Genomic DNA, 24,377 nt, shown 5'->3' with positions numbered 1-24,377 from the left:
AAAGGGGCCTAAGGCCCCATGTACACTGCTGCTAAACGGATGTTCAGAGGCAGTTGGACACTTTTTTCAACTGCCCCTGAACTCATCCAATGTTATCTTATGTATACATGTACACAGGTTCGTTTACTATCGTTTTTAGGCAGTTGCGTTTATGGGCCTTTTTTTTTAAGGCAAAAAAATGAGTTCAGACGCCAAAGTTTCAGACTACAAACATGTCTAAACGCTGTAACCCGTGTTTAGCCACATTTCTTTTTATAGGCCTTTTTTTAGTTTTTGGCCAATAAAATAAATAAATAAATTATATATAATATATAATATATATATATATTTTTTTTTTAGAAACGCTTCTAAACGCAAAACGCTGCTAAATGCGGCATGTAAACGCGGCAAAACGGACGTTTTAAACGTGGGTTACTATCTGTCAAGTTAAATCGTTCAGGAGAGGTTGTAAAAACGTCCCATGTACATGAAGCCTAAAGGGAGAAGCAGAGTTAGGGCCTGTGGTCCATACTTTGGGCTGATGTCAGTGGCATCAATTTGACATCGGTTTGAGATGCTTCTAAGATCCTTCAGAGTTCATTGATAGGTATATTTCACCTGTAGCTGACTTGCTTCAAGCAAGGTTTGTATTGCCATAGACTTGTATGAGATTGCAAACCTGTTTGAAGCGTATAAAGCTTGTTGACACAGAGCCTTATAAAGCCTCTCAACATTGGTGGTGAGTAACACATAGAACCGCTGCTGGTAATTGGAAGCTCATGCTGACAGACTACATGGTTGCTACCTGTTCATTATTTCCCATAATCCATAGTTATTTTTAATTGGCTGCTATGTTATAATGAGCTGACTACTCAGCTTTATTAAACGGCCAGAAGTGCCCAGCCCTCCACAGCTGGGATGTATCAGAAGACCATAAAAGGCCTTGTTCACAAAGGGTGCGCTACAGCATACACCCATGTCAGGCTGGGTTTACTTGCACAGGGATGCACAGGTGTTGCATGCAGACAGTCCTATTGATGTCAGTTGGGATGCAGCAATTGAACAAATACAGCCGCTGCTCCCAATTTGACAGCTGTGTGGGTGCATGCCCCAAAACTTACACTGTTTGTGTTCAGGACCCGCACATGTACAGATGTCAAATTGGGAGCAGCGGCCCACTGATAAGCTCCTTGCTCCCCCCCTTTGTGACCATGTTAACAGTTTTAGACACCAGTGCACTAGTGTCTGATGGGTTTTGGCCCTCCTTTTGGTCTGTGCAATCTGAATAGAGGCTTTGCTGCAGAATGCTGTGAATGGAGGTAAGGGCACAGAGATGACCTCATCAATAAACTTTTCCTTTACAATCCAATCACATCTTTTGCCATGCTGTATTACTATGACTGCAGTGCAGTTCTTCAAACTTCAGCCATGTAGAACTAAAGGGAGAAATAGAAGAAACCCTTGTGGCCCCTACCAGGTGCAGACATTCTGTAGGAACAGGAAGGGCACTGGGTCTCGTAGCCACTTCCACAAAGGAGCTCCTGCTTCCTTCCACAGATGTCAGGACAGACAGTTGACGTCTGATCAATCACATGTCAGGCTAAAACCTTTATCGCTCAGTAGCTTTTGTCACATTCCCATGACCAGATGGGTAGATCACAGGGAGAGGCTGTTTGGTCGCAATGAATTTGGGTGGGGGGGATGCCTCTTTAATCATATCAGATCTTCACATGTCCCCCGAGTGTCGTTTTCCGGTTATTTCCTCTTTCTTTGTAGCTTTTGGTTTATAGCTGTGCAGACCTTTGTCCCCAGCACTGCTGGACACATATAAATCCTATTGCACATAGTATACTTAATGTGAACTTTCCACTTCATGTGTTTTCACTATTACATTGTTCCTCCAAGTTAAACAGCTGTACCACTGCAGGGTAGATACATACAGGAAAGGTAGGTTGTTTAGGGCCATGAGAACAGAGATGTGTTGATTTGCATCTGGTGAAAAGGAATTTTTCTCCCAGAAACATTGTCTTACCGTTCTCTAGCCATTTTATTCAAGTGATGGAAGACCCATAAAGCAGAGATATGCAATTACGGTATCTGCTGTTATTGCTGTAGTGGTTCCTCTGATTGCCAGTGAGCACTTGGTTGAATACATTGGTTGCAGTGTGAACTAAGGGAGGCCATACATGGTTGTGGTTGAACAAAAGAAATTGAATCACTTCCCCCATCCACTCATTCGAGGTGGATGGAAGAATCCCTTCCGAGGAGCTATGGTATTCTGATGGCGGGGGGTTTCCCCACTGTTGGAATATACTCATCGGCACCGTTGGCTATAGCTGGCAGCACTTATCGAGAGGCTGGTTGTACAGGAGTCAACAGATCGACTTCTGTACAACCTACCTGCCCATACATGGGTCAAAATTCAGACAGTTCCCGCTGAACCTACCAAACTTTGATCCATCTATGGCTGGTTTGATGGCCTGTTCACACCAGTGGCTGCGCTAAAATGCAACAGCAGGTTCGCTTTAGGATGACCACAGAGCTGAGGCTCCGAACGTACCACATTGCACTGTTTTTTTAAATTTTTATAATTTAATGAACTTTATTGAAATGTACTCTGCGCTTCTCTGAAAAAAGTACCACATGCCGTAGTTTTTTTCAGCACACAGTGCCAAAAAGCAGTGGTGTGAACTTGCCTGATAAGAGACGAGGCATTTTACCTTGTCTTGTGGTGGGACTGCCCTGGAATAGCCGCCCAACATAGTCTTACCGCAATGGTGTGAACAAGTCCTAAGGGTCAAACATTCAGTGTGGATCTGTCTGTAGGTTTTTTCAGATGGATTCAAACAGAACCACAATGTACGTCAAAGGGCAGGCGGATGTAAACGAACATGCATCTGTTTACCACTGCTCACATTTGAGCCCATTTATGTCAGCAGAAAAAAACAGAACAGGTCTGCGTCCTTTTCCATATTTGGATTTAATTGGATAATGTTCGTATACATTCATTTGTTTTGAGAAACCTATTTTTTGTTAATGCTTTTGTCATTAATTGTCCATTTTCTTCAAAAACCCTCCAAAAGACCAGACCTGTAAATATGGATGCAAAAACACATATGGTGGGCTGTTAAGCTTAAGTGTGTCTCCTGCAGGTCTTCCGCGTTCTGGAACCTCGTAACTGGATGGACAGGGCCCTATACACCGGTACCACTCTGTATAGTGCTTACCTCTTCCAGTTGCAGCTTGCCAAAGACTTCGAGAGGTTGTTTATAGCGGCCCTGGATGCTGCATCTGTCCCTACCAGGCATACTGCTGAGTGTACAAGGGGCCTAATCCTTCAACTTTTACTTAGTTCTGTGTTCAGTTTCTGTGCATAGAGAGATCTTCTGTTTTCTTTGTATAGTGAATGGTTTGGCTGTTGTCGTGTTCTAGACAAAAACATGGCTCACCATAACCTGTATTATTTTTCAACCGTCAAAGAAGGTTAAGACCAACCAATGAGAAACCGCCATGAATCCTGTTGCTTGCTTGTTGGCTGTAATGCTAATCCTGTGGCTTCATTATTTAGTAGGTGACTGACCTAGAACCAAATTACAGCTATACACCTAGAGCCGCACGATTCTGGATAAAAAGAGAATCGCAATTTTTTTTTTCTTAGAATAAAGATCACGATTCTCGGTGTAAAATCATCTTTCACATTATACAAAAAAAGTGGGCTAACTTTACTGTTTGGTTTTCTTTTAATTCAATAAAGTGTATTTTTTCCCCAAAATACAGTGTGACATAAAATATTGCAACAACCATCATTTTATTCTCTAGGGTCTCTGCTAAAAAATATATATATAATGTTTGGGGGGTTCTAAGTAATTTTCTAGCAAAAAATACTGATTTTAACTTGTAGGCAGCAAGTGTCAGAAAAGGGCTTAGTCTTTAACCTCCCTGGCGGTATGATTATTTCGGATTTTAGGTGCTGAAAGCGGTACAATTATTTTGCATGGAAATTTGGCGTTTTATATTGTAGGTCTGTAATTCTTAACAATAACACACTTAAATCTGTCCAAACAAGAGTCTAGTAGATATCCCGGGTATGATAAAGTTTGAAACACAAAAACATAAATTATAATATAATAAATAAAAATAAATAATTAAAAAATAAAATAAAAAATTAATAATACAATAAATTTCCCCACGATTCACTATCGCTCAATTCTGCAAGTGTTCTAATTTACTATCGCTGTTTTCTAGCTGGTCTAAAGCCACTTTTGATGTAAAGGAACACTTTTTGGTTGCTATGGACAATCTCCAGTTTCCAGGCAGAAAGAACAGTATATATAACATAAAACTGCATGCAGGGCATAGGACAAAGCACTGGGGACAAAAGGGATGTGAAATCATTTCATACAGTACTGTAATCTGTAAGATTACAGTACTGTATGTGTTATGATTTTACACTTTTTTGAATTTGCCGCCAGGCTCCGCCCTCGTGCATCGCGCCGCTCGCAGGGAACGGAGCCTGGCATGGAGAGGCTTCGGAGGAGGATGGAGCCCGCAGACAGTGCGGGGGACATTGCAGGATCCCGGGGACAAGGTAAGTAAAGCCACACCAGGATCCTGCGATGTAATCCCGAGTGTGGCTCGGGGTTACCGCTAATGGTCCTGAATTTTAACCCTGAGCCACACTCGGGAAAACCGCCAGGGAGGCTACAGAGGAAGTTAACCCTGATGGGTTTTAATTCCTCTTTGTTCCCCTGCAAAGTAAAAGCATATTGGGCTAGTATGCATCGCATACTAGCCCATTATGTGGCACTTACCTGCAAATGAAGTCCCCGCTGGTGGCCACCTCCATCTTTGCCCTTCTGGGGCTGTGGACTCTGGCTCTGTCACTGGCTAGAGCCACGTGACATCACTCCCGTGGATGTGCGCAGGAGCCGTTAGTCACGACACTTGCGAGTGAAGAAATGGCACGGAGGTCTGTTTCTTCACAACGCATACGCTGATGACATCATCGGCGAACTACAAGGTAAATATCTCCTAAACAGTGCACGTTTAGGAGATATTTCCACTACTTATAGGTAAGCCTTATTCTAGGCTTAAAAGGAGGGGAGGACTTGGATATAGAAATACCAAGAGAGTAACTCCAAAGGGAAACATACAGCAGTGTAATAGTCACAAAATAGAAAATATTTACCGTATTTATTGGCGTATAACATGCACCAGAAGGAAGTTTCAGAAAAAAACCTTAAATTTTAAAATAAGGGTCAGTACTCTTCAGCCTCACCAGTGCCCATCAATGCAGCCTGATCTATGCCCATCTGCAGCCTCTAATATGCCCATTATTGCAGCCTGTTTAGTGCCCATCTGCAGCCTCTAACGTGCCCATCTGCAGCCTCTAATGTGCCCATCATTGCAGCCTGTTTAATGCCCATCTGCAGCCTCTAATGTGCCCATCATTGCAGCCTGTTTAGTGCCCATCTGCAGCCTCTAGCATGCCCATCATTGCAGCCTGTTTAGTGCCCATCTGCAGCCTCTAGCATGCCCATCATTGCAGCCTGTTTAGTACACATCTGCAGACTTGCCTTTGTCTATGATTGCAGCCGCTCCAGTGCTGGATGACACAGATCCGTGATCTCCTGTGTACCCGACACTCAGTCACTCACAGTCCCACCCAGCTCATATGATGGACAAAACAGTAGTCCAATGCTGGGCCAGGGGGGTGGGACTGTGTGTGACTGAGCGCTGTATACACAGGAGATCGCAGCTGTGTTTAATCCAGTGGCGCTCGTCCCCTCCCACCACTCCGAGGCAGCAGGGATCGGCGTATAACACGCGCTCACGATTAGTGCATGTTATACGCTGATAAATACAGTCTTTAATGAGATTTCCACAAAAAGGCAACATTCACCACACAGTAAAAACCAATAAAAATAATGTTGTCAATAGTGTTAAAAAAAAATTGTGTTAAATAGTGTCAAACCCGGGCTCACATGCATTGCCCACTATCATACCAGCAGTCAACCGTTAGCAAGGATGAGGCACTTAATTGAAAGCACTGATGGCCAAGGGATTGCTGAAAAAATTATGAATCTAGCTAGACCAATGGTTTGTACTCATCAAAAAAAGTCCTTAAAAACAATGAGGGGAACCAATCCGTCCGTATTGTGTGGACTGCTTGTTGATTAAACAGATACCTGCTGGCGCTTAATGGAGGATGAAGGATCAAATAGCATGTATGAAGGCTGACAGGGGAACAAAGGCAAAGAGGACTAGTTGTTGATGTTACAGCCTTGATATGTGAAGATGAGGGGACAGCAGTGCAGTAAGGATCAAAAGAACAAGAACTGAGTCCCTGGAACAAGCTCTCCCAAGGCCGTGCTGATGCTCCTTCCTCACTGACAGATCTGTTCATGTAGGTAGTGGGCCGCCAATAGAGTCTCCTTTCAGAGTTCCATGGACCAGCGGATCAGCATGAGAGCTGATGCAAATGTGGAGGTGTATAAGATGCTGATAGCACTTTTCCAATCTTCAAAGCTCAGACAGCTTGGTGCGCGCCATTAAAGCAGATGGCTGTACGTGCTGAGAGTTGATCAATTGATCAGGTGGGGAGGCAGATGAAAGGAGCCATGCAGATGCAGGTGAGGCCAGGTCAGATGATGTTGAAACACCGATAGTAGTAATTGTATAAACTATATGATTTTTTTATTTGCTATTTTTTTTTCCCCCATGAAAGTGGAGGTACTCTTTAAATGATCTGATGTGTTCTTGGTTAGCTGCATGGTGAGACCTTAGAAGCTCCCATTAGATACAGAAGATACTGCTTACCTGCCTCAGTGCTATGGCAGCTTTTTCTTTCCCAGTGCTTCATTACATAGTTCACATCAGTATTTCTCAACTGTGGACCTAAAAGACCCCAAATAGCTCACACTTTCCAAACTGTAAAATGCATACACAGCAGCTACTGTATGTTAATTAGATTGGCCATACTATAGTCTGACTGTACAAAAGCAGCTTTTGATTCTGTGAAGAGTTTATTTTTTTACTCCCTTTTTGCTTTGTCTAGTTCCTAGACTGAAAGTTCCAGATTTAATAAGAGGCTATCATTAATATTTTGTGATTTCCACAAGCTAGCTTCTTACAACCCTGAAAGAAATACATGCAGAATATTAATGTCACTTTGCATTGAAAATTGTTTTGCATAGTATAAATTTATATTCTGCCAAAATGTGTATCTCGAATATCCTAAAGGGTTTTTTTTTTTTATTTCAATTTTTTTCAGTGCCCATCGTAAATTTCCAAGCAGTAATACTAAAGCTCACCAATAGAGGGAGCTCTGTTTACTTGTATCATAGCATTTTGTTTGTTTCCTGAACAGAAAAGACAGCTTTATTCACATCTTGTTTGTAGCTTTTTAATTTATTGTGTGCAGCCATCCTTGCAATACCTAAGATGCTTTCAACACCTGACGTTTTGACCTTTTTATTATATATGAGGAAGAGATGTCACTCAAAGGACAATGTAGTCTGTGTAATATAACAAATGTATTAATATGACTTGTAAAATATTTCCTACTAATCAATGAATAGGGTGAATTTAGTGTGAAGTCAGCATAGTGTGCAGTGTGAATTGACTGCTCATTGTACATCACACTGATGGTGTATCCCCCCCCCCCCCCCCCCCAAGAGCTGTACACCTCATTGTGTGCAAAAGCATTAGGAAAGATTGTCCAATCAGTGTCCACAGTGCCTGACCAACTGGAACCATGCCTTCTGTACATGTCCCCCGGGAACCATATTCACTGTACATGACCATCGGGAACCATTTCCTCTGTCTGTGTCACCAGGGAATCCTATTCACTGTACATGACCATTGACCATCGGGAACCATGCCCTCTGTACATGACCCCCGGGAACCATATTCACTGTACGTGACCACCGGGAACCATGCCCTCTGTACATGACCCCCGAGAACCATATTCACTGTACGTGACCACCGGGAACCATGCCCTCTGTACATGACCCCCGAGAACCTTATTCACTGTAAGTGACCCCCGGGAACCATATTCACTGCACGTGACCACCGGGAACCATGCCCTCTGTACATGACCCCCGGGAACCATATTCACTGTACGTGACCACCGGGAACCATGCCCTCTGTACATGACCCCCGGGAACTGTATTCACTGTACGTGACCACCGGGAACCATGCCCTCTGTATATGACCCCCGGGAACCATCTTCACTGTACGTGACCACCGGGAACCATGCCCTCTGTACATGACCCCCGAGAACCATATTCACTGTAAGTGACCCCCGGGAACCATATTCACTGTACGTGACCACCGGGAACCATGCCCTCTGTACATGACCCCCGAGAACCATATTCACTGTAAGTGACCCCCGGGAGCCATATTCACTGTACGTGACCACCGGGAACCATGCCCTCTGTACATGACCCCCGAGAACCATATTCACTGTAAGTGACCCCCGGGAACCATATTCACTGTACGTGACCACCGGGAACCATGCCCTCTGTACATGACCCCCGGGAACCATATTCATTGTACGTGACCACCGGGAACCATTCCCTCTGTCTGTGTCACCTGGGAATCCTATTCACTGTACATGACCATTGACCACTGGGAACCATGCCCTCTGTACATGTCCCACGGAAACCATATTCACTATATGTGACCAGCGGGAACCATGCCCTCTGTACATGACCCCGGGAACCAAATTTACAGTAAATGACCACCGGGAACCATGCCCTCTGTACATGACCCCGTGGAACCAAATTTACTGTACATGACCACCGGGAACCATGTCCTGTGTACATGACCCCCGAGAACCAAATTTACTGTACATGACCACCGGGAACCATGCCCTCTGTACATGACCCCCGGGAACCAAATTTACTGTACATGACCACCAGGAACCATGCCCTCTGTACATGTACCCCGGAAACCATATTCACTGTACATGACCGTCGGGAACCATGCCCTCTGTGTTACCTGGGAATTTTATTCACTGTACATGACCTATGACCACCGGGAACCATGTATATGACCCCCGGGAACCAAATTTACTGTACATGACCACTGGAAACCATGCCCTCTGTACATGTCCCCCGGGAACCATATTCACTGTACATGACCACCGTGAACCGTCCCCTCTGTATATGTCCCCTGGGAACCGTATTCACTGTACATGACCACTGGGAACCACATAGCTCCCAACTGTCCCTGATTTCGAGGGACTGTCCCTGATTTGGAACAAGGTCCCTCTGTCCCGCTTTCCTCCTCATTTGCCGCTCATTTTGGTCTGATATATCTAGTTGTATATAAAATGAACTATGTATCTATCAAAAAGTGTTTCCCAGTGCTAAACCTTTCATCCAGGTTTTTAAATTGCTGCATTTGTAAATTCCAAAAGCCGGTAAAATGGAATGGTAGTTTTAAAAAAGGCTCTTGTGGGTTTAACCAATTTTTTTTTTTTTTTAATTCTCCTTTAGGGGATGTGGCGGGGGGTGTCCTATGTCTACATACTTTTGCTAATAGGTGTCCCTCGTTCTCATTTCAGAAAGTTGGGAGGTATGGAACCATGCCCTCTGTACATGTCCCCCAAGAACCATATTCCTTGTACATGACCACCGGGAACCATGCCCTCTGTACATGTCCCCCGGGAACCACATTCCTTGTACATGGCCACCGGGAAACGTGCCCTCTGTACCTGTCCCCCAGGAACCATATGACCACCTGTAGAGATGGGGATTGAGTGCTGTGTCCTCAATCTCCTTTCTCTGTCTCAAAGATGAAATATCAGGGGGTCTGTTTAGACATCTAATATATCACCAAAGCTCCGCAACGGGGCTCCTAAAAATTAAAAAAAATAATATTGTATTATAAATATAATAGTAAAAAATAAATAAATACAAATAAAAAACTACTGACACCAGTGGCAGAACTATCAGGGTTGTAAAGGTCGCACTTGCAACCAGGCCCTGGAGTTCCACTACTGTGGGGGGGGGGGCCAAGATGGTAGGAAGAAAGTCTGCTACAGAACATGTGAAAGGGTCCCGCTGTGGGACCATAATAAAGGGCCCTGTGATGGGAGTAAAGTGCCCTGGGATCAGTTGGAAGGGCCTCGGCCAGGGGTCGGGGGGGCACTTTGTGGTTTCTTGTACTGGGGCCCTGAAGTTTCTAGTTATGCCTCTAATGCATACTAGTGCATTGTACTGCCTTTAAATACAGCATTTTCCCCAAATTCACATCATTGCAGCATATTGGTGTGAACTGGGCCTATTGGAAAGGTTTCAGCTTGTCATTGTATTGGGCCTGAGTTAAAATGGACATCTTGGATGACCCCTTAACAAGGTTAGCGCTGTTCTTCTGTAGAGAAAAGCCAATAAAGACATTCTCAGAGGGTACTCCTTGGAAGTGTTACAATTACAAAACTTACACTTATAGCTATATTAAAACCCAAACCAAAAATGGATTATATTGCAGCTTACCAATCATTAGATGTGATGGCTGCATTTGTTTTCTTTTCTTTTTTTTCTTTTTTTTCCCCTCTGTTTTCACCTGGCGATCTAGCCAGTAACACACCTCCTGTATTGAGTGCCCCCACTCTGGATGAAGGAACACAGCAGCATTGCCATTCTAGGGGCAGAGAAGTGTTATGCCGTGTACACACGACCGGACTTTTCGTCGGTCTGAACTGCGAAGGGCTTTTCAAGGGAGTTCCGACGGAGTTCCAACGAAACGGACTTGCCTACACACGATCACACCAAAGTCTGATCGTTTCGAATGTGATGACGTACGACCGGACTAGAATAAGGAAGTTCACAGCCAGTAGACAATAGCTGCCCTTGCGTCCTTTTTTTGTCCGTTGGACTAGCAAACAGACTGACAAATTTTTCGATCAGACTCTAGTCTGTCGGTAAGATTTGAAACATGTTCTATTTCTAAAGTTCGACAGATTTTTCGACAGAAAAGTTCCGATGAAGCCCACACACAATCGAATTGTCCGATGGATTTGTTCCATCGGACCAGTTCGGTCGAAAAGTCCGGTCGTGTGTACATGGCATTAGATGTTCTAGCAGATTTAAATACTCTAACAAATGGACGTTGAACTCCAGCTAATACTTTATAAGCGGTTACAGCAAACAGTTTTTTGGATAAAGATTTTACATAAATAAAAGCTGATCATTTTAAGCATCCCTGTCAGTGTTTTATGATTTGTCTCATCCCTTTTAAGAGAGCTTTTCTGTTGAGGACAGACTTACTGGCAGGATCACCAGATAGAAATAGAAGAAAAAAAAGCCTAAAAAAGAAAACAAATGCAGACATAACATCTGAGAATCGATAAGCTGCAAAAAAAAAACATAAATATATACCATAGTTTGGAGACCCTCTTACATTCGCGTAAACCAATTAATATATGGTAGGGATTTTTTTTTTTTTACCAAAAACATGTAGCAGAATACATATTGCCTTAAATTTAGAGTATTACACAACTGCAAACCTACCAAGACATGGCCGTCCACCTAAACTTACAGGCCGGGCAATGAGAGCATTCATCAGAGAATCAGCCAAGAGGCCCATGGTAACTTTGGAGGAGCTGCAGAGATCCACAGCTCAGGTGGGAGAATCTGTCCACAGGACAACTATTAGTCGTGCACTCCACAAATCTGGCCTTTCTGGAAGAGTGGCAAAAAGAAAGCCATTGTTGAAAGAAAGCCATAAGAAGTCCTGTTTGCAATTTGCGAGAAGCCATGTGGGGGACACAGAATACATGTGGAAGAAGGTGCTCTGGTCAGATGAGACCAAAGTGTAACTTTTTGGCCTAAAAGCAAAACGCTATGTGTGGCGGAAAACAAACACTGCACATCACCCTGAACACACCATCCTCACCGTGAAACATGGTGGTGGCAGCATCATTTTGTGGGAATGCTTTTCTTCAGCAGGAACAGGGAAGCTGGTCAGAGTTAATGGGAAAATGGATGGAGCCAAATACAGGACAATCTTAGAAGAAAACCTGTTAGAGTCTGCAAAAGACTTGAGACTGGTGTGGAGGTTCACCTTCCAACAGAACAACGACCCTAAACATACATCCAGAGCTACAATGGAATTGTTTAGATCAAAGCATATTCATGTGTTGGATTGGCTCAGTCAAAGTCCAGACCTAAATCCAATTGAGAATCTGTGGCAAGACTTGAAAATTGCTATTCATAGACGCTCTCCATCCAATCTGACAGAGCTTGAGCTATTTTGAAAAGAAGTATGGGCAAAAATATCACTCTCTAGATGTGCAAAGCTGGTAGAGACATTATTGAGGGGGGCTGAATATAAATGCATGCCACACTTTTTACATATTTATTTGTAAAAAAATTTTGAAAACCGTTTATCATTTTCCTTCCACTTCACAATTATGTGCCACTTTGTGTTGGTCTATCACATAAAATCCCAATAAAATATATTTATATTTTTGTTTGTAACATGAGAAAATGTGGAAAATTTCAAGGGGTATAAATACTTTTTCCAGACACTGTTGCTGTGCTGCATGCTACTTCACCCGTCACGGTTGTCAAAGAAGAACACCCAGTGGAATACGCTGTCCCTGGTGTACAGTCATGTGCAGTGTTTGCTGAAGCTGTAATCCTGTTCAGATGCAGTGATCTAAAGGTTAGATCATGTCCGACACGGAGAGAAAAAGTTCTCAAGAAAGTTTTCCTAAAATACACGGAGCCAGCTGTGCTGCACTCTCTGCTCGTTCTCTGGGGATTGGGGATGAGCCCTCAAACAGTTCCCATACAGTTCTGCACAACATCCTCTTATTTTGTGTTTGTTTTTTTTTGATGTGTAAACAATCTTTCAATTAAGGGGAGTTACTCAAAGCTTTTCTATGGCTTTTATAAACCGGTTGGCTTGATGTAGATCAGTGGTTCTCAACTTCAGTCCTCAAGTACCCCCAATGGGCCATGTTTTGGGAACTTCCATTAGATAAAAATAGCTCTTATCAATACCATGTCATTGATATTGATCTAAAGCAGCTGTGCAAGGTAAAGGAAACGTTGGGGGTACTTGAGGACTGAGGTTGAGAACCATTGATGTAGATAATATAGATGGGGAATTTCGGAACAAGTTGATCATAGATCATTTATATGTGACATAAAGGGATGTTTCTCATAGACAGCAAAGGGGTGGTAATTGATCTGCATTTGTATGCCCCCCACCCTGACCACCCACATAAATCTCAAGTTTGCAGCTGAACGGGGTGGTAAACATGTAGTGGTCACAATGTTTTGCTTGACTTGCAGGTGGCGCCGCCGGTTCAACTCACCCATTGGGCTCAATTGGACTGTGCTGCAACTGCAGGCTCGTGGTTGTAATGTATATAGAAACAAAATCACCCTTGGGATAAAAACAAAAAATAGTTAACGCCCCCTCCCCAAAAAAAAAAAAAAACACATTCAGAAAGTCACAGGATCACCTCCTGAATGTCTGGCAGCCAATGACTTACCACCCTCTGAAAAGCGCTTTACCATGCACCTTGCATGCAGTGCACCTGGTTGGTTCCCAGTCCTAACCCTCTTTCTCCCAGTCTGAGCTTGGCTGGGCAGGAGATTGCAAGAGACATGAAGTAAAATCCAAAGTAAAAAAATGCAACTAATTTATTCATATTTTTTCTACCCAGTGATCACTCACATGGACGATTGTATGATGTATCTGTGTAGCAGCTCAGAAGGGGAGAGGCAGCAGCATAGGTGTGGACTAACAAGCACAGATGGCAAAGTAATAAAGTCTGTGCAGGCATTGGATTCACAAGATTGTGTCATGTCTGGACCAGCATGTTGGTCCAAGAGTTAGATGCTGATCCTGGAGGATGCCTGAAAAAAGATGGCGCTGTCCTTCACGAGGGAGAAAGAAAGATGAAAGCATCCTCAGGATGAGCACTAGCCTTTTTATGAGCTAATAAATACCTTTTGTTTGTTACGGGTTCCTTTACATCACTGCTCATAAAAACAATAAGAAACACAGCTAACTACAAAGTTAAATGCACCTAATGTATGAATTCACTTTTTTACTCAACATAGTATTATGTTTGTTTTTTCGTAAAATGTCAGCCTGCTTTTATAGTCTGAAATCCACATTACTTTTATCAGTCAGATATTAATGGAATTATTATTATTATTATTATTGGCATTTATATAGCACTGACAATTTACACAGCGTCCCTGCATATTGTACATTCACATTAGTGCCTACCCTCAAGGAGCTTACAATCTAATGCATACATAGACATATCAGGACCCGTTTAGACAGGAGCCAACTAACCTACCAGCAAATTCTTTGGAGTGTGGGATAAAGCCACTGCAAGTACAGGGAGAACATGCAAACTCCATGCGGATATTGTCCTGACCGGGAGAAGTACTAAGCACTGTGCTACCCCATGAACTGGCTTGCTTTCTCTTTTTTTCAGAGGTCAGTAATGTAATTTTTGCTTTCTCTTTTTTTTTTTTCTAGAGGATCTGTGCCATGAGACGCTCCTACATCTAACAATGAGATGGGGGCTCCTGGAACTGTCACATTACTTCATCTCTCTGCCTGGAGGAAGGGCAGCACTAAGCAAAGTAAACACAGAAGGAGAGACTCCAGTAGAACTGGCTATTCGGAATGGTCACAGCAGACTGGTCAATCTGTTGAGCAAGTGAGTAAAGCTGCTGCTATTCCATTGTGTATAGGCTTGCCACCCGTCCGGGATTCACCATATTCAGAATGGACTGTGGCTCCCCAAGTTACCAAGTATCACAACCACTGAGTGCATAGGTATGCGCACGGGCCCAACCCCCATACACTGACAGGAGAGGAGAAAGGGCTTGATCTGCTCCACCTCCTCCCATCCCTACACCTCTGTCTGCCCACCCACACTCTAATCCCCAGCGTTCTATGCTTTAGGAAAGCTATGTGTGGGCTGGAAGTTTGAAGCTCAGCAACCAGCAGAAATGGATAAAAGGCTTCAATGCCTGAGCCTCCATCCTCGGGTGTGTGAGCTCACCATCCAATGTCTGTGACTGAAGTCTCCACCCTCCCTCCCTTCTCTGTCTTGCCTCCAAGTGAGTGAGTACACTAAGGTGAGGGGTGCTCTGTGGACTCTGATGTAAGGTGGGCTTTGGGAACCCAAATTTAAGGGGGAATGCTGGGAACTCTGATGTGAGTGGAAGGTTTGGTAAGCAGAAACCCCCTTACATTAGAGTTCCCCTTTACCCCAGAGTCCACAGCGTTCCCTCTTAAAAATAAAATTTTACCTTGTGCGGATAAAGTGTTCGGGTTTGGCTTGAAGAAAAGGTGACAACCCTAGTTGTGTATTACTTTTACATAGAATATTTTACAGTGAATTTCTCCACCAATCTGTTCGTCTGGTGAAACAAAGTGGCCTACCGATACTTTGATTATGGAAAAGAATGTGACTCGCACCCCTTTCTTCCACATAACAGCAGCTCTGGTGCTTGGTGCTTGCCAATTACAGTAGGTACCCATTCCTGTCACATGGTGTCGAGGAGAGGGTCTTCTGCTTTGTGTAAGCTCCCAAGTTTCAGCCTGAAGCTTACAGGGGGCTTCTTCCATTGACAGAAGGGGCGATAGGGGATTGACATAAAGTATGCACAGCTGTCAAGGGCAGCAGTTAAGTCAACCCCTTGTTTGCCCTCTCTGGGTAAAGTGCAGGTTTACATTATTGGATAACAGCATGGAGAAACGAAGACTTTGTGTATTTATAAGACACCCATACATATGGGTTCCAGCTTTCGTTGGCTAACAAAGACATGATGTTTTTTCAACAACTGGAGGGTCTGTAAGAAGCTATTTTCCTCCAGTGCAGCCTCCTGGCGTTTCTGTGACAAGTCACACATACACAGGTCTGACCACAGGGAATTCCAATGCTCAAGATCTCATTGTAATAGAATATGAATAATCCTAATGCAGGAGTAGAGACCTGACCATATCCAGATACATTGCACTGCATATGTATAAACTGTTTGGCCATTGGATGACATGGAAAACCTTTGGGATATGTCTGCTGTTCTCCGCAGATTAGACAGAGGTAAGCCAGCATGCATTGCTCTTCACCTGACACCTGCTGACAAGGGGATGTTCATTGTAATGGGAACCAACACTGGTGCTCTGATCTGAAGCCATGATGTATAGCTATGTAAGATCTGTGTCTAAAACCATACGAAGAAAAAGTATTTTCTTAGCCGAATCAGTCTTCCTATGTTCCCTAATTTGGGTTTTATAGGACAACACGTGTTCTTGTAATTGCTCCTTGCTATATGTTTATTGAACATGGCACTTGACTCCATTTCTCAAGATATTTGTGCTGCCATTGTCTACCTAGAGGTATAAATAAAAGCCACAGTGCCCTTGGGCAGAATTTGAAATCATTCCCATCCATCCCCATCATATCTCAAACAAACTTACAAACAACTTTATGTCAACTTCAGGTACAGCCTAGGCATTTCAGCAATTAGAATAATACATAATATAATAACATCTCCTAGAAGTGAGGTGACTGTAGATGTGGCAAATTAGTCTATGTAGTTGTCACCAGGTTTCCAGGTGGCAACTAGTTCTTCAGTAAGCTAATATTGCTTTTAAATAGTAACAAAAAAAACACAGAACACCTGGAGCGCTGCGAGTCTAGGGGCCAAGTAGAGTGCTCTGATGAGGAGTAATCAGATATGTGGATCAGACCCAGTGCAGCCAGCAGAACATGGAAATAGATGTAACAGTCAAAGAAAAAACACAAAATGCAGCTCTCTGAAAGAATGATCAAATACATTCCAAACTAGTACTGTATACATAAACAATACTATTTATTACATAAAGTTAAAAAATTCAACGTTTAAAATAAATGTTAGTTAACGTTACCAGTGACCTCAGAGTGGATAAGGGGGAAACAATCATCCAGGAGGCTTGCCTGGAGATGGTTTGAACATCAATCACCATTCAAGGAAATGGAGGGGAGAAAATTTGGTTCTCAGAGGGGGAGCAGACTGCCTGCTGGCAAAACCTGCCAGCTCCAGGTGGATGCCATGGCTGAATGGTGGTCAGCAAGATGATTAGAAAGGCAACCTGTGTGATGTAAACGGCCCCAGAGGGAACAGGACTTTGACAAAGAACATGCACGCGAAACATGTAAGTCACAGCAACAGAACAGTGGGCGCTTACACAACTGACTTCAGGACACCTTTCCCGTTCATCTCCGGCACAGCAGTGACGTCACAGAGGGCACATAGGCGTGCTGAGAATGTCCACCCTGCTCGGCTTGGTTGTTTCCTCTGGGGCGTTTACATCACACAGGTTGCCTTTCTATCCATCCTGCTGACCACCATCCAGCCGTGGCATCCACCTGGATGGTGGTCAGAACTGAACTGATGGTGGAGAACTGAATTTTCTTCCCTCCATTTCCTTGGATGGTGATTGATGTTCAAACCATCTCCAGGCAAGCCTCCCGGATGATTTTTTCCCCCTTTATCCACTCTGAGGTCACTGGTTAACGTTCACTAACTTTTATTTTAAACTTTGACTGTTCAACCATTTTTTAAATTTATGGAATAAATAGCATTGTTTATGCATACGGTACTACGTTGGAATTTATTTGATCATTCTTTCAGAGCGCTGCATTTTGTGTTTTTTGTTTTTGCTTTTAAATAGTAACAGCTGAATTTGTGGTATTGGAGGCTTCAAAAATCTGTGGGGTATCAAACGCAGTCTAGTAGTTTATATCATTGCGCTAATGTCTGGGGGTCAGATGGTTAGATCTAAAGCTAGGATTTCCATTTAAGTTGCTTAAGTTTGCCGGACATAGCTTGAAATTCAGCAGGAATCTGCCAAAATTCAAACTATGGCTGGCCTTTTTGGCACCACCTGGCTTGACAAAATTTGAGCCAGGTTGGCTGAACGTTGACTGCATCAGATGCAGTACCTGTTCGGGTATTTTGTGTAGCCGTGGGCATCTCAGTTGCTCAAATACGGTAGCCGACAATTGAGATTCCTCTATCCACAGTGTTTAGAGTAAAAAAAGTCTATGCATATATTGCTGACCTTAGTCATGATATCCAGCATCATGACTAAGCTTCTAGCTTCTAGTTCTCTGCAGCTGGCCACATGTTCAAAAAAACAAACAAAAAAACAGCCTTTGGAATACAGAGCAAAAATAAATAATATCAATAAACTGTTTTGAATTGTCATACAAATATAAATATTTGAAATCAAATCTTTATTATTTTGCGGTGTGGGCGGATTTCTGCCAATTACAGGCTGTGTCACACCCCTTCAGCCTGTGTTTTAGAATAAGGAGGTGAAGCCACCATTAATCTACATAATATCAATCTATAATCTATATAATATCCTGCCCCATTGTGTTTTGCTGGTTAGTGGGCATGGAGGGGGAGGGACAGATTGGGCAGTCATTTACCACTGTGTATACGCCAACACATGTGATTCTATAGTCACATTGGCTGCTCAGATGGGATAGGGAGGAAATGATCAGCATAGAAACTTATTGAAAACAGTCAAAATTAGAAACGGCGCCCCCCCAACAGTTGCGGAATGCAACTGGAAGCAGTGCGATCGCTTTATGGGGGTGCTAGACTAATTTACCTCTCAGCCCAGTCCGCCCCTTAAGACTGGTGCTACACTAACAGTGTAGCACAAACTGGCGGGGACTCTTTCCGTGCTGCCCCCCTTGCAAAGTGCTGCCCTAGGCCTGGGCCTTGCCTGGGCCTTGTCGGCCTAAGCCAGGATATAACATTGTGTGTGTGTGTGTGTGTATATGTGTGTGTATGTGTATGTATATATATATATATATATATATATATATATATATATATATATATACTCATACTCAAGCAGGAGATAACTGACTATAAAAGAAGAAAGAAATGCTGGTTATAGCCAGCCGTACATGGATTGAAATTCATCCGGTTCAGCAGGTATCGGACAAATTTAAATCTATGTATGGGCAGGCTGGCAGAACACAATAGCCCCATCAACACTCATTGGGGTTGATTTACTAAAACTGGAGCGAGCAGAATCTGGTGCAGCTCTGCATAGAAACCAATCAGCTTCCAGTTTTTTTTTTTGTCAAAGTTAATTGAACAAGCTGAAGTTAGAAGCTGATTGGTTACCATGCACAGCTGCACCAGAATTTGCACTCTCCAGTAGTATATTACCCTAATTTTGTGGATGGGGGAATCAAACAATTTTCTTTTCTTCAACCCATGGTGGAAGGAAAGAACATCACATAATGTATGGCCTGTCTTAGCCTAGTACATACGGGCCGAATGTTGGCCGGCATTAGCCGGTTCAATAAAAACTGTCTGACATTCGGCCCGTTTGTTCGGCCGGCTGAGACTGAAGGCCACACTCACCTCAAATAAACCTTTTCCCCAGATACCAACAAATAAATAAATAAACAAGATTGACTTTTGGCAAAAATTTGGCCGCGGCACCTTTTATTGGTTTACATATTTCAAAACATTACAATTTTATTGTAAATAATAACTTTCAGCATAACTTTTAATGAAAACAAATATTATTAAACTGTCCAATTATCAGAACTCGAGCAGCAAGGCATCAACATTGTACCATATACAAAAAACTTCCCCCCTAGATATCCAGAGTGACCCGACCACATAAATAGTGCCTGCGACTGGGGAGGGAGGGAGTTCTTGCGTTGCTGCTCTGGTCCTGGGGGAAAAGGAATAAGCCCCACAGCAGCAGCCCTTAAATAGCCTTTCCCGGTTTCCAGACAATTTCAATGTTTCTCATTGAATCATGAAATCTTCATTCCCCATTCTTAAAGTGACAGTAACCCTAAATAACTAAGCTGCATATTATACATATAACAACGTTTCCTAGACAAACATGAGGTGGGGTGGCCACAGTCTCAAGCCGGTGGGCCCCTAATTGTGCCCCCCCTTTTCATGAGACTGAAGGCCACACTCATCTTAAATAAACCTTTTCCCCAGATACCACCAAATAAATAAATAAACAAGATTGACTTTTGGCGAAAATTTGGCCGCGGCACCTTTTTATTGGTTTACATATTTCAAAACATTACAATTTTATTGTAAATAATAACTTTCAGCATAACGTTAACGAAAACAAATATTAAACTGGCCAGTTATCAGAACTCGAGCAGCAAGGCATCGACATTGTACCATATACAAAAACGCCTAGTTAAATATATATCGACACCAACATCCAAGAGGTGCACCCCGTCCGGCCTGTATAGCCCCAGGATTCCACCCTCCAGATCCACGCTTCGATACAATACGCCACCAATCGCGGGCATGTATTTTTCCATCACCCTGTTCATTCTTTTCCTCAGCTTTTCCATAACCCTCCTTTGGGGCGAGGACAGCCACGAAAGACGCAGAACAATCTCAGAAAACAAAATAGTAGTACCTAGGGAAGTTAAGGTGAAACGGTGGAGATCCCGTTTCATCCAGAACAGTAAATCTAAAGTCCTAATATTTCCTAGGTCATTACCCCCTAAATGAACTACTAATATAGGGCGGGGGCCAAACCTGCAATAACCTGGATAAGTGGCAGTATAACTGGTGCCACTGAAGACTTCTTACTCCTTTCCAAAATACATTAACCGCTTGCCGACCAGCGCACGCCGATGTACATCAGCAGAATGGCACTGGCAGGCAAAAGGGCGTACAGGTACGTCCCCTTTAAGAAGCGGTGTCATGATCGTGTCATGGAGAGGAAGAACGGGGAGATACTTATGTAAAGAAAGCATTTGTTCTGCCTAGTGATCAGGACAGTGATCTACTGCTCTCTGTGATCGAGAGAAGTGATCACTGTCCTGTGTGTTCAAGCCCAGCCCCCTCACAGTTAGAATCACTCCCTAGGACACACTCAACCCCTTCCCTGCCCCCTAGTGGTTAACCCCTTCACTGCCAGTTTCATTTACACAGTATTCAATGCATTTTTAATCACACTGATTGCTGTATAAATGACAGTGGTCCCAAAAATGTGTCAAAAATGTCTGATGTGTTGCAGTCCCGATAAAAATCGCAGATCGCCGCCATTACTAATTAAAAAAAAAATTAAAAATAAAAATGCCATAAAACTATCCCCTATTTTGTAGACACTATAAATTTAGCGCAAACCAATCAATATATGCTTATTGCGTTTTTTTTTTTGTTTTGTTTTGTTTTTTTAACCAAAAATATGTATAAGAATACATATCGGCCTAAACTGAGAACATTTTTTTTATATATTTTTGGGGGATATTCATTATAGCAAAAAGCAAAAAATACCGTGTTTTTTTTCAAAATTGTCACTCTTTTTTTTGTTTATAGTGCAAAAAATAAAAATCGCAGAGTCGATCAAACACCACCAAAAAAAAAATGGATTGGAAAAAAGGATTTTGTTTGGGTACAGCGTCGCACGGCCGCGCTATTGTCAGTTAAAGCAACACAGTGCCAAAAAAATGCTGTGGTCTTTGGGCAGCCAAATGGTCTGGGGCTGAAGTGGTTAAAGGATTCCGGATGCAATGACAAGTTTAAAGAATAATTAAGTTGAGCCGCTCTTTTTCGCACCCAGTAAACAAGAGTGTCCCAGGATCCACACAGTGCGACATAAATCTGAAAAATTAAACAAACAAATTAGGTCTCACATGTAATTGAAAACATTTTGACTTCCACCTCCCCATTTCTTTAATGGGCGAGTCCTCCAAACCCCTCTGAAGCTGCGCCAATTCTAAAGGAATGGGAAGAGAACTTAAACTTGTGTAACCCCATATGTCTGAGGCAATTGTGCAAAATAAAATTAAACTGGTACTTCGTTAATGGTGTTAAATCCAATGTAGATGCCCTGCCACTGGGGGCCTAACCCCTAAAAATTCCTGAACTACTGTTAATGGGCACACAGATTTATTAACCTGAGCCCTCAAAGTAACCCACGAACCTCTACCACCAGAGTCAGTTTTGGAATGTTGCAACCAAATGTAAACTGCTGATTGTTCCACAGAGATATGCTCATAAGTTATGCCCGAACTGCCCAATTTGAAACCCCGGAACAAGCTCCAAGATGTGAAATGCCCTAAAAAATGGGATGAAAGTGGCAGTCCTAAACAGCAAAGCTTCATATGCAGAAGCGCAGACTGCAGGCGTTGCCAATCCCAGACCACCCAAGATTTCTAACAAAATTGGCCTCCTGCCATCTGGCACCACCGTCATCCTTTTTATAACCTTTAACCGCCTGCTTAACGGAAAAGTAAGACATACAGGAAGGTAGGCCCCTCAACCAAAAGAACAAAGAGACCCACCAGAGTCTTTACTAGCTGACTGCTGGAAATTTGTTGTTGCATGAGGGATGTCATAAAGGCCAAAACACTCCCTTCCATCGGTCTGACACCAGCAAAACCCCTATTGATGGCAAATGACAGCCAACTCCTCCAGGCAGCAGAATAACTCTCCCAAGTCTTCGGAGCAACGATGACGAAAGCGGTCCACCTGAAACCAGGACAAGGAATCGGCTATAAAATTCAACCTACCCGGAGTGTATTTTGCTTTCAACCATACATTGTACTTAAGACATAAGAAAACAGTCTGTCTCAATACCTTAATTACAAGTAAAGAACTAGAAGAGAGGCAATTTACAGCAAACAGAACACCTTTATTATCTATTTCTACTAAAATCCTCCTATTCGCAAAACAAGCTCCCCAAAGCTCCATAGCTACCACAATTGGGAACAATTCCAATAATACTACATTCTTCGTGGCGTTTTTGCTAATCCAGGAATCCAGCCATGCTGTGCAACACCAATGTGTGCCCCAAATAACTGCAAAACCTTTGGAGCCAGCCGCATCTGTAAACAATCGAAAATCGGGGCAAACACAAACTTACTCTGAAAGAAACTGAATCCCCCTCTACATGTATCTATAAAAATCCCCCAAAATTCTAACGACGATGTAGGCAAGCACGTTTTTTCTTCCGCCAACTGAACCCCGAAATCCTGAGCGATACTACTGAACATTTGCAACAAATCTGCACAGCGATTAGAGTCAGGTGGTCTTATAAATAAAAAATCATCCAAATAGTGTATCACACTGTTCCTCCCTGACTGAAAACAAACCACCCAATGAAGGAAAGTGGCAAAAGCTTTGAAATATGAACATGACAAGGAACAACCCATAGGGAGACACTTGTCAAAGAAAAAACACTCCTCAAAATTCCGGAGAGATCAGCAAGAGGCGGAAGGCTGATTTTATATCTGCTTTAGCCCAGAGAGCTCCCACCCCTAAGGACCTAATTTTAACTATAGCATCCTCAAACATCGCATAAGAGACTGAGTATGAGGCCTCATCAATCTCGTCGTTTAGAGAATTCCCTTTCGGAAAGGACAAGTGATGTATGAGTCGGAAGGCATTGGGCTCCTGCATAGGAACTACCCCTAATGGAGAAACGCGGAAATTTTGAAAAGGTGGATCCCTAAATGGGCCTTCCATGCTCCCCTCAGTGATCTCTTTAAACACTTTATACCTAACCAGCTGTGGAAAAATCTGAACAGACTTCAAGTTACCAACCACCTCACAACCTTTACCCAAAAAAGGGGGCAACGGAAAACCCTGCTCAAAACCATTAATGGGAAAAAGTGCCTTCTCCCTGTTTTGGGTACCTGTCCAACCATGAGCACATTCTTTCCAGCCTCACTGGCGTGCAGACTTTTTTGAAAAATATCCCTGTGTGCACTACCAAACCCGGCGTTCGCATTTTTCCGAAAACACTTAGCTGCCGGATGCGCTCCAGCGCAAAAGGCACATTCATGCCTATATTTACAGGAAGCGTTCCAGCGGCATTGGCTCTCATTGAACGCGACTCCTATATATTGTCGGTAAAACCGCTCCCTGCTTTGGCGTGAATGGTTTCTGAGGCAAATTCAGCCACAGACTCGCATCTCTCATGCTCCACGTAAGGGTGGGGTGTATAGACAATTTTTGTCTAAAAGACTCGACGTACACATACCACTCCAGGCCCCCAAAATTTTTGTAAGCCTCTAAAATGTGATCCAAGTGCTGGAACATACCCCCACACAATTATGGATGTTCCTCTGCCATCACGCCAGCATATCTACAGAAGGCCTGCAACGAATTGTAAAAAGACTGTGGTATATGCCTACGCCTGTCATCCTCTTGCTTCTCTTCCCTTTTCTGTCTGTTTTAAACATAGCATCCTTGTGAACAGGGAGAAGTGACAATATCTCCACAAACTCCCCCTTCCAAATCCTCTTCTTTACTGACTGATTCAAATGATAACCCAGGGGTGAAATCTCGCATGGCTTAACCTCCTTCAGGCAAGCACTCCATTACCTCAGGTAAAATTGC

At 43.2% G+C, this 24,377-nt stretch overlaps 1 protein-coding gene across 1 annotated transcript in view; it reads left to right on the top strand.

Annotated features, from left to right (window-relative positions):
• Window positions 1–24,377, top strand: part of ARHGEF28 (Rho guanine nucleotide exchange factor 28) — a 364,027-nt gene that overhangs the window by 129,756 nt on the left and 209,894 nt on the right. Inside the window, exon 5 of the mRNA XM_073624213.1 lies at window positions 14,497–14,680. Within this exon, the coding sequence (XP_073480314.1) occupies window positions 14,497–14,680 (184 nt within the window). The remainder of the gene's footprint in view (window positions 1–14,496; window positions 14,681–24,377) is intronic.

The sequence above is a fragment of the Aquarana catesbeiana genome, linkage group LG01 (assembly GCF_042186555.1).
Source record: "Aquarana catesbeiana isolate 2022-GZ linkage group LG01, ASM4218655v1, whole genome shotgun sequence".
Classification (NCBI taxonomy): Eukaryota; Metazoa; Chordata; class Amphibia; order Anura; family Ranidae; genus Aquarana; species Aquarana catesbeiana.
This window is presented reverse-complemented; position numbering and strand designations above follow the sequence as displayed.